This window comes from Scomber japonicus, chromosome 17 (assembly GCF_027409825.1).
Source record: "Scomber japonicus isolate fScoJap1 chromosome 17, fScoJap1.pri, whole genome shotgun sequence".
NCBI lineage: Eukaryota > Metazoa > Chordata > Actinopteri > Scombriformes > Scombridae > Scomber > Scomber japonicus.
Genome location: NC_070594.1, coordinates 633,986 through 645,518, shown reverse-complemented (window position 1 = coordinate 645,518; position 11,533 = coordinate 633,986). Strand labels below are relative to the sequence as shown.

The window sequence follows — 11,533 nt, the reverse complement described above, 5'->3', positions numbered from 1 at the left end:
CCCCCCCACCCCAACCCTCACCCCCCAACCCTGACCCTGATCAGGGTGTTTACCAGGATAGGGTTAAGGGTTAGGGTAGCAGGGGGGTAGAGCTCTGGGTTAGGGTAGCAGGGGGGTAGAGCTCTGGGTTAGGGTAGCAGGGGGGTAGAGCTCTGGGTTAGGGTAGCAGGGGGTAGAGCTCTGGGTTAGGGTAGCAGGGGGTAGAGCTCTGGGTTAGGGTAGCAGGGGGTAGAGCTCTGGGTTAGGGTAGCAGGGGGTAGAGCTCTGGGTGAGGGTAGCAGGGGGGTAGAGCTCTGGGTTAGGGTAGCAGGGGGGTAGAGCTCTGGGTTAGGGTTAGGGTAGCAGGGGGGTAGAGCTCTGGGTTATTTATATGATATGAATGAATATAAATATTTATTAACAGAAGCTTTGATGGTTTCAGGCGAAGACGGTGGAAGAGAAGAAGCTTTGGGCTCATCACATCAAACGCATCATACTGGAAAACCATCACGCCCTCATCCCACAGAAGGTACCAGTAACACCAGTAACACCAGTATGACCAGTAACACCAGTATCACCAGTATGACCAGTATCACCAGTATGACCAGTATGACCAGTAACACCAGTATGACCAGTATCACCAGTATGACCAGTATGACCAGTATGACCAGTATCACCAGTAACACCAGTAACACCAGTATCACCAGTATCATCAGTAACACCAGTAACACCAGTATCACCAGTAACACCAGTATAAACACCAGTAACACCAGTATCACCAGTAACACCAGTATCACCAGTATCACCAGTAACACCAGTATGACCAGTATCACCAGTAACACCAGTAACACCAGTATCAACACCAGTATCACCAGTAACACCAGTATCACCAGTATCACCAGTAACACCAGTAACACCAGTAACACCAGTAACACCAGTATCACCAGTATGACCAGTAACACCAGTATCACCAGTATGACCAGTACCACCAGTATCACCAGTATCACCAGTAACACCAGTAACACCAGTATCACCAGTAACACCAGTAACACCAGTATCACCAGTAACACCAGTAACACCAGTATCACCAGTATCACCAGTATGACCAGTAACACCAGTAACACCAGTATCACCAGTAACACCAGTATCACTAGTATCACCAGTAACACCAGTAACACCAGTAACACCAGTATCACCAGTATGACCAGTATCAACGGTATGAAACCAGTAAGACCAGTATATGTGTATAATTTCTGTGTGCTGGTTTCAGGCGAAGGAAGCCATCTTGGAAATGGATTCTATCTGTAAGTAAATAATTCATGTTTGTTTTTAAAACCAGTATAAACCAGTATAAACCAGTATAACCAGTATAAACCAGTATAAACCAGTATAACCAGTATAAACCAGTATAACCAATATAACCAGTATTAACCAGTATAACCAGTATTAACCAGTATAACCAGTATAAACCAGTATAACCAGTATAACCAGTATAAACCAGTATTAACCAGTATAACCAGTATAACCAGTATAAACCAGTATAAACCAGTATAACCCAGTATAAACCAGTATAACCAGTATAACCCAGTATAAACCAGTATAACCAATATAACCAGTATAAACCAGTATAACCAGTATTAACCAGTATAACCAGTATTAACCAGTATAACCAGTATAAACCAGTATAACCAGTATAACCAGTATAAACCAGTATAACCAGTATAACCCAGTATAAACCAGTATAACCAATATAACCAGTATAACCCAGTATAACCAGTATAACCAGTATAACCAGTATAACCCAGTATAACCCAGTATAACCAATATAACCAGTATAAACTAGTATAAACCAGTATAACCCAGTATAACCCAGTATAACCAATATAACCAGTATAAACTAGTATAAACCAGTATAAACCAGTATAAACTAGTATAAACCAGTATAAACAGTATAACCAGTATAAACTAGTATAAACCAGTATAAACCAGTATAAACAGTATAACCAGTATAAACCAGTATAAACCAGTATAAACCAGTATAACCAGTATAACCAATATAAACCAGTATAACCAGTATAACCAGTATAAACCAGTATAACCAGTATAACCAGTATAAACCAGTATAACCAGTATAACCAGTATAAACCAGTATAACCAGTATAACCAGTATAACCCAGTATAACCAATATAACCAGTATAAACTAGTATAAACCAGTATAAACCAGTATAACCAATATAAACCAGTATAACCAATATAACCAGTATAACCAGTATAACCAGTATAAACCAGTATAACCAGTATAAACCAGTATAACCAGTATAACCAGTATAACCCAATATAACCAATATAACCAGTATAAACTAGTATAAACCAGTATAAACCAGTATAAACCAGTATAACCAGTATAACCAGTATAACCAATATAACCAGTATAAACCAGTATAACCAGTATAACCAATATAAACCAGTATAACCAGTATAACCAGTATAAACCAGTATAACCAGTATAACCAGTATAACCAGTATAAACCAGTATAACCAGTATAACCAGTGTAAACCAGTATAACCAGTATAAACCAGTATAACCAGTATAACCAGTATAACCAGTATAAACCAGTATAACCAGTATAACCAGTGTAAACCAGTATAACCAGTATCTCTCCTCTCAGATCCTCTTCGGTATCCGGAGCGGTTGAACAAAGCTCCGCCTCCTCGTCAGACTGATGGTCGCCAGGGACGACGGCAGTCAGGTGATTATTGATCAGTGATCAGGCGGGGACTTCCTGTCAACCAGGAAGTAACTTAGAGCTGCATTCTATCAAAAGGCCACCAGGGGGCGACCGTCTCTATACAAGTCAATGGAGAAGTAACTTAGAGCTGCATTCTACCAAAAGGCCACCAGGGGGCGACCGTCTCTATACAAGTCAATGGAGAAGTAACTTAGAGCTGCATTCTACCAAAAGGCCACCAGGGGGCGACCGTCTCTATACAAGTCAATGGAGAAGTAACTTAGAGCTGCAACTCCCTCCTTTCCTTCTTTCCTTCCTTCCTTCTTTCCTTCCTTCCTTCCTTCTTTCCTTCCTCCTTCCTCCTTTGCTTCCTCCTTTCCTTCCTTCCTTTCTTCCTCCTTTCCTTCCTTCATTCCTCCCTCCTTTCATTCCTTCTTCCTTCCTTCATTCCTTCATTCCTCCCTTCCTCCCTCCTTCTTTCCTTCCTTCCCCCTCACTCCTTCCTTCCGTCCTTCCTTCTTTCCTTCCTCCTTCCTCCTTTGCTTCCTCCTTTCCTTCCTTCCTTTCTTCCTCCTTTCCTTCCGTCATTCCTCCCTCCTTTCATTCCTTCCCCCTCACTCCTCCTTTCCTTCCTTCCTTTCTTACTCCTTCATTCCTCCCTCCTTCTTTCCTTCCTTCCCCCTCACTCCTTCTTTCCTTCCCTCCCTCCTTCTTTCCATCCTTCACTCCCTCCTTCTTTCCTTTCTTCCTTCCCTCCCTCCTTCTTTCCTTCCTCCCTTCTTTCCTTCCTTCCTTCTTCCTTCCTTCCTTCCTCCCTCGTTTCTTTCCTTCTTCCTCCCTTCCTTCCTTTGCTTCTTTCATTCCTCCCTCTTTTCATTCCTTCTTTCCTTCCTTCTTCCTCTTTTCCTTCCTTCCTTCCTTCTCCCTTCTTTCCTTCCTTCTTCCTCCTTTCCTTCCTTCTTCCTTTATTTCCTTCCTTCCTCCCTCCTTTCCTTCCCTCCTTCTTCCTCCCTCCCTTCCTTCCTCCCTTCCTTCCTTGACTCTAGGACAACAGGAGGGATAAAGCCTTCTTCAATGCAGTATGATGTTCATTTGGGACATTTTGGCCTCCCTGATTTTATATGTGACGATAAAGCAGGGTATGCATTAGGGGGCGGGGCTACGTCCTGATTGACAGGTTGATTGCCCAATGTCCTCCAGATCCAGCCCTCGTAACCATAGCAACCTCCCCGCTCCGCCCATGGCCCCGCCTCATGCCCATATAAGTAGAATCCGTGTTTTTATTTTTCCCAGCATGCACCTGAAATTTTCAAGATGGCGCTGCCTAGATTAGAAACTATTGGCTTCCGAGCAGCAGTCCACAAACCAATCGCTAGTTTAAAGCCTCGTATCGTCCTCCCGGGTCTTTCTTCCTTCCTTCTGTCCTTCCTTCCCCCTCACTCCTTCTGTCCTTCCCTCCCTCCTTCTGTCCTTCCTTCCCCCTCACTCCTTTTTTCCTTCCTTCCTTCTTTCCTTCCTTCATTCCTCCCTCCTTTTATTCCTGTTCCTTCCTTCCTTCCTTCATTCCTTCATTCCTTCATTCCTCCCTCCTTTCATTCCTTCTTTCCTTCCTTCCATCTTTCCTTCATTCATTCCTTCCTCCCTTTCATCTTTCCTTCCTGTCTTTTCTTCCTTCCTTCCTTCCTTCATTCCATCTTTCCTTCCTTCCATCTTTCCTCCCTTCCTCCCTTCCTTCCTTCCTTCCTTCCATCTTTCCTTCCTTCCTCCCTTCCTCCCTTCCTTCCTTCCATCTTTCCTTCATTCATTCCTTCCTCCCTTCCTCCCTTCCTGTCTTCTTTTCCTTCCTTCCTTCCTTCCTTCCATCTTTCCTTCCTTCATTCCTCCCTCCTTTCATTCCTTCTTTCCTTCATTCCTGCATTCCTTCATTCCTCCCTCCTTTCATTCCTTCCCCCTCACTCCTTCTTTCCTTCCCTCCCTCCTTCTTTCCTTCCTTCCCTCACTCCTTTTTTCCTTCCTTCCTTCTTTCTTTGCTTCCTCCTTTCCTTCCTTCCTTTCTTCCTCCTTTCCTTCCTTCATTCCTCCCTACTTTCATTCCTTCTTCCTTCCTTCATTCCTTCATTCCTCCCTCCTTTCATTCCTTCCCCCTCCCTCCTTCTTTCCTTCCTTCCCTCCCTCCTTCTTTCCTTCGTCCTTCCTCCTTTGCTTCCTCCTTTGCTTCCTCCTTTCCTTCCTTCCTTCCTTCATTCCTTCCTTCCTCCCTTCCTCCCTCCTTTTATTCCTGCATTCCTTCCTTCCTCCCTTCCTTCCTTCCATCTTTCCTTCCTTCATTCCTTCCTCCCTTTCATCTTTCCTTCCTGTCTTCTTTTCCTTCCTTCCTTCCTTCCATCTTTCCTTCATTCATTCCTTCCTCCCTTTCATCTTTCCTTCCTGTCTTCTTTTCCTTCCTTCCTTCCTTCCTTCCTCCCTTCCTTCCTTCCATCTTTCCTTCCTTCCTTCCTTCCTCCCTTCCTTCCTTCCTCCCTTCCTCCCTTCCTTCCTTCCATCTTTCCTTCATTCCTCCCTCCTTTTATTCCTTCATTCCTTCCTGTCTTCTTTTCCTTCCTTCCTTCCTCCCTTCCTTCCTTCCATCTTTCCTTCATTCATTCCTTCCTCCCTTTCATCTTTCCTTCCTGTCTTCTTTTCCTTCCTTCCTGTCTTTTCTTCCTTCCTTCCAGTGACGTCACGGATGTTACGTCCGTTTCTTTTATACAGTCTCAGTGTCTCAGTGTCAGTGAGTGGTTTATGTTATATATTATTGATCAGTGATTGGTTTATGTTATAGATTATTGATCAGTGATTGGTTTATGTTATAGATTATTGATCAGTGATTGGTTTATGTTATATATTATTGATCAGTGATTGGTTTATGTTATAGATTATTGATCAGTGATTGGTTTATGTTATAGATTATTGATCAGTGATTGGTTTATGTTATATATTATTGATCAGTGAGTGGTTTATGTTATAGATTATTGATCAGTGATTGGTTTATGTTATATATTATTGATCAGTGATTGGTTTATGTTATATATTATTGATCAGTGATTGGTTTATGTTATATATTATTGATCAGTGATTGGTTTATGTTATAGATTATTGATCAGTGAGTGGTTTATGTTATAGATTATTGATCAGTGATTGGTTTATGTTATATATTATTGATCAGTGAGTGGTTTATGTTATAGATTATTGATCAGTGATTGGTTTATGTTATAGATTATTGATCAGTGATTGGTTTATGTTGTATATTATTGATCAGTGATTGGTTTATGTTATATATTATTGATCAGTGATTGGTTTATGTTATAGATTATTGATCAGTGAGTGGTTTATGTTATAGATTATTGATCAGTGATTGGTTTATGTTATAGATTATTGATCAGTGATTGGTTTATGTTATAGATTATTGATCAGTGATTGGTTTATGTTATAGATTATTGATCAGTGATTGGTTTATGTTATAGATTATTGATCAGTGATTGGTTTATGTTATAGATTATTGATCAGTGATTGATGAGTGATTTGTGTTTCAGAGCCCAGCAGACAGATTCTGAGAAGCTCTAAAGGTAAAAAAATGTTTCTAAGTAAAGTTTGATCAATGAAATTATAACGTGTTTGTTCTGTTTAACCAATAACACGTCTGCTCTGCCCCCCGTCTGCCCACCCCGCTCTGACCCCCCCCCTCCCGTTGGACTTCCAGCCATCTTAAAGGTGAGAATCTTTTTATTTTCTTCACTTAAAAAAGTTTTAAATGTTAAATCAGAATCTGAGTTCAGCTGTTTAGCTTCATACAGGATGTTTAATATAATGTTTAATAAATGATGATATTGTATTTTTAATGAAGGTCTGCACTTACCGTATAGTCCTGAATATCACACACCCCCCCCCCCCCCCGCCCAGCTGTTTGAAAGTTTGCCAGATATCATTCTTCATTAAATCTGTAATCAATCACTGATTATTGATCTTTGATCCTTATGCAGGAACAAGAGATTCTTTATTTATTTAAAGGGCAGTTTTATATTTTTATGGGTGTTTCGCCCTGACCTCGCCCCCCTGTAATTAAACATGCTCTCATATTCGGGACAGTACGGTAGGAAAGTTAATATGAAGCCTTCAGGGTCAGTGGGACGTTTCGCTGTCACTTCGACAGTCGTACAAACAAAAGTTGACAGGAAGTAGCAGCTCGTGTGGTGTCCTGCAGCACTCAGGTAGTGACGGGGCGTTACCGGGGGCGTTGCTGGGGGCGTTACCGGGGGCGTTACCAGGGGAGACGCCCCCTCTGCAGCCCACCGCCAGCAGCAGCACGCTGGGCGAGTCTGAGGTGGAGCGGCCTGCTGAGGAGGAGGAGGAGGGCAGGAAGCGGTCTGTGCAGCGGCTGAGCTGCAGTGAGGAGGAGGAGGAGGAGGAGGAAGAGGAGCGGCGGGCGGCGGACAGTGATCCCGATGACCTCCTGCTGGAGGACGACCAGGTAGCCGACTTCGCCAGCTCGCTGCTGGCCGCCATTTCCTGCTGGCACTACAGGGCCCAGGCTCTGCTGTCCTCAGGGGTCGCCGTGGTGACGGTGAGGCCGCCTCGCTCCAGCTCCGTAACATGCTAAAGTCACGGATAACGGCGCTCCCCGCTCCGCTCATCGACCACTTACAGCCGCCGGAGCTCTCGGCTCCGCTGCATGAGCTTCATGTGTGGAACTAACGGTTAGCCTAGCTTAGCATAAAGCCGGTATAGCAACAGAACAGCTAACATTAATAGTGTGATGTCAGGTTTGCTGCTGCCACTAAAGCTGAACTTTATTTTTTTGATTTAAATTCTGGTTGTGACTTTTGGTTTCGGGGTATTTTGCATTTTATTTGAGCTTCATGACCTTTGACCTGCAGCTTTCCGTTTATTGTTTGTTTCTGTGGAGCCAAAAACAAACTGAGCGCCTGCTGCTGCCGCGGTGCTTCCTCATCTGCATGTTTTCTGATACTTAAAGTCTGAGCCACAAAGTCAGTAACAACATGTTCAACCTGCTGCTGGTCAGGAGAGAAAGCTGCAGTGTGTAATAAAGGTTTGTGTCTGGTCCTGTTGAAGGAGGCGGAGGCCGCCAGCGTCTCTTCTAACGGCAGTAACAAAGCAACCGGAGGACTTCCTGCTGAGACAGGAGCGACTGAGCCGACGGGTCAGCAGGTAAATAATCAATAATCACTGATCAATAAACTGCTTCTGATTCTGATGTAAATGACTGATACTGGACTGTCTGGCTTTCAGAACCAGCCTCAGGAGAAGCCTTCAGAGTCGGAGCCCTCAGAAAACCCTGAACCAGAACCTCCGTCTGATCCGGCTCGTCTGTCCACTACTCCTCCGAGGATCTCAGTGAGTCCTCAGCAGACAGACCAGCTGAAACCTGAAGCGGATCTGGAGCCGGTAGAGGAACCGTCCTCTGCGACCCCAGATTCAGATTCAAAGGCGCTGAGCAGCGGTGAATCCTCCGAGGATGAGGAGGGCGAGAAGGAAGCGGCGGAGGCCTCCAGCATCTTGCCCTCGTCGGTCCTGGACAAAGCCAGCGCCATCGCTCAGCACTTCAACAATAGCGTGAAGAGAGGCAGCGTGGGCCAGGACGAGGCCCGCTCCCCCAGCTGCACGTCACCACGGTTACCCAGCAGGACCGGCAGCAGCATCAGCCTCAGTGGTGACCGGTTACCCAGCAGGACCGGCAGTAGCGTGAGCCTCAGTGGTGACCGGTTACCCAGCAGGACCGGCAGTAGCGTGAGCCTCAGTGGGGATCGGTTACCCAGCAGGACCGGCAGCAGCGTGAACCTCAGTGCCGATCGGTTACCCAGCAGGACCGGCAGCAGCGTGAGCCTCAGTGCCGAACGGTTACCCAGCAGGACCGGCAGCAGCGTGAGCCTCAGTGCCGAACGGTTACCCAGCAGGACCGGCAGCAGCGTGAGCCTCAGTGGTGAACGGTTACCCAGCAGCACCTGCTCCGACCTCGCCGAGACCTTCGGCGCCACAGATCTGACCCTGCTGTCCCCGCAAGACGACGGCCTGTTTGAAATGAGCATTCAGCGAAGGCGTGACTCCATGCTGTCCAAACAGGACCAGCTGCTCATCGGGAAGATCAAGAGCTACTACGAGAACGCCGGGAACCAGGACGCCACCTTCAGCCTGCAGCGCAGAGAGAGCCTGACCTACATCCCCACCGGCCTGGTCAGGAGCTCCGTCAGCCGGCTCAACAGCATACCGAAGGACAACCCGTCCTCCTTCTCTGGTCTCGAGCCGTCCTCAGACTCAGCGCTACCGTCTGAAACCCAAGGTCGCATGGTGTCAAGTGATTCTTCGGAGTCTTTGAAGTCGGGTCAGAGGAGCACAGAACCCGAAGACTCAGGAGAAAGGTCCAGATCTCACAGCGTGCCGGATAATCCAGCCGAGGATGAAGAATTCAGACCTTCATCTGAAATGATCAAGATCTGGCAGGCGATGGAGCAGCAGGTCACCAGAAGTGACGACAGAGGCCGCGATCGATGTCGAGAGGCGTCGAGAAGCTGCAGAACGATCAGCGAAGAGACCTCGAGCCAGACCCGAGACCAGGAGAGCGCAGCGTCTGACCTCGGCACCATCTCGGAGGAGTCCCGCAGTCTGTCGCCCCCCAAACACAAAGCCTCCGCTGGGGCGACCCGGGCAGGAGGTCTAAAGGACTCCCTGAAGGTATTCAGGGAAGACGGCGCCGTCCTCAGGGCTGCGGCCCCGCGGGTGGCCCAGCTGAAGGCCGAGGCTGAAGGAGAGCCGCCAAGCGAGGAGGACGAGCAGGACGACGTCGACAAGGCCAAGAGCAAAGTCCTCCACCTGGCCCGCCAGTACAGCCAGAGAATCAGAACCACCAAACCGGCGGCCCGGCAGCGGACCCACGGAGCCCTGATCAGGAAGAAGAGCTTACCCTGCGTGGTGGAGGAGATGTCAGGTACTTCCTGTTCACTTTCAGGTCTGTCTCTGGGTCACAGTGGCCCCCTAAAGGCTGAATCCAGATCGATTCTTTATTAAATCTGATATCGATCTTGTAAAACATGTAAAAACTAAAATTTACGATCAAAGAACAAATGAAATGATTTTATTATCAGCTTCGTTCAAACATTCAGAGACTTTTGACGAATCAGTTCAAACGTTTGTGATTCAGCAGTAAAACAAGAAGTTGAAGCCGTTTAAACAATGATTCATTAAACATTAATTATTAACAATGCTGCAAACCTTTCTGAGTTTATGAGGTGCACCTGAATGCACCATGAGGTCCTGGTTTTTACAGTCGTGTAGACAGCGTGATGATGTCACTGCGAGCGGTCACATGATCACACAGGTTTAAACTGTTGGTCTTTGGTGTTGCAGGTAAATCCAGCCTGACTCTGCCGCTGGCTTCTCTGAACCTCGGACCTTCTCTTCCTCTGAGTCCCGTGGACCAGGTGAGGTCTCCGAGCCCCGGCCCCTCCAGCTCCCCGGGGGGTCGGGCTCGGTCCCGCAGCCCCCTCAGCACCCCTCCTCCCACCGAAGGCTTCAACTGGCCCGACGTCCGGGAGCTCCGCACCAAGTACTCGGTCTACAGCCGCTCCCAGATGGCCTCCGTGGGCCGCAGCGTCTCCATCCCGGAGCAGATGTTTGACGGCGGTCTGAGGAGACACTCGAGCGCCTCGCCCGGCCCGCCGCTCCCCGACGCTCCTCCACACAAACCGCTCGCCGGCCACGACGCCGGCCGCAGGGAGCACAGCAAAAGACTCCAGAGAGCGAACTCTCTGGACCCCCGGCTGAGCGGGGCGCAGCTGAGCGAGCTGCAGAAGCTCCAGGATCAGGTCTCCAGCAGCGGCTACTACGTGGCGGCCGAGGCGCCGATGGAGAGCGACCCCGAACACAAGATCATCGTCATGGAGAAGCTTCCTCCGCCGGAGTCCGACGCCGCCGGAGAAACCAAAGAAGAAGACGACAGCTACGTTCAGATCCGCTCTCCCACCAGCAAAGAGAAGATCTCCATCATGGCCGTCATCGACCGCTGCCGCGCCTACCAGGACTCCGACGAGTACCGGCAACGAGAGGAGGCCCGAACCAGACCCGAGGAGACCAGAGCCAGACCAGAGGAGGCCAGAACCAGACCCGAGGAGGCCAGAACCAGACCCGAGGAGACCAGAACCAGACCCGAGGAGGCCAGAGCCAGACCCGAGGAGGCCAGAGTCAGACCCGAGGAGGCCAGAGCCAAACCCGAGGAGGCCAGAGCCAGACCCGAGGAGGCCAGAGCCAGACCCGAGGAGGCCAGAGTCAGACCCGAGGAGGCCAGAGCCAGACCCGAGGAGGCCAGAGCCAGACCGGAGGCGGCTCGGCCAGCAGAGGGCGACGTCGCGGCGGCGTGCGACGAGCAGCAGAGCATCGTGAAAAACCTGAGAGACAAGTTTCAGAGTCTGAGCAGAAAAAACAGTTTGTGAACTTTTGAAAATGTTACGAGAGTCACAAAAAGTTGATTCTTCTTCTTCTCATAGTTATTATTTTAAACCTTCTCATCAGGACGTCAAACACAAGTCCTCCTGATCACTTTATTATTTAATGATTATAATTAAGAACGTTTAAAATATGAAATCAAGAGAAATGTGTAAATATCTTTATTCTGATGATGAAAGCACTTTTTTTTGTACAGTTTGATTTGAGAAGCTTCATGAAGCTCCGACGGCTTCGTGTTAAAGGAACAGCTCAACATCAGAAGCACTGATATCAATATCTAATATTAACTGTTTCACTGAATCTGAAGTTAATATATTAAATATAGATATTC

At 47.6% G+C, this 11,533-nt stretch overlaps 1 protein-coding gene across 1 annotated transcript in view; it reads left to right on the top strand.

Annotated features, from left to right (window-relative positions):
- LOC128377445 (pleckstrin homology domain-containing family G member 3) overlaps positions 1–11,189 on the top strand; it is a 40,393-nt gene extending 29,204 nt beyond the window's left edge. The window contains exons 10-16 of the mRNA XM_053337397.1: positions 422–508; positions 1,250–1,283; positions 2,650–2,730; positions 6,957–7,309; positions 7,819–7,914; positions 7,996–9,688; positions 10,108–11,189. Of these exons, the coding sequence (XP_053193372.1) occupies positions 422–508; positions 1,250–1,283; positions 2,650–2,730; positions 6,957–7,309; positions 7,819–7,914; positions 7,996–9,688; positions 10,108–11,189 (3,426 nt within the window). The remainder of the gene's footprint in view (positions 1–421; positions 509–1,249; positions 1,284–2,649; positions 2,731–6,956; positions 7,310–7,818; positions 7,915–7,995; positions 9,689–10,107) is intronic.
- Positions 11,190–11,533: the final 344 nt, after the last annotated feature.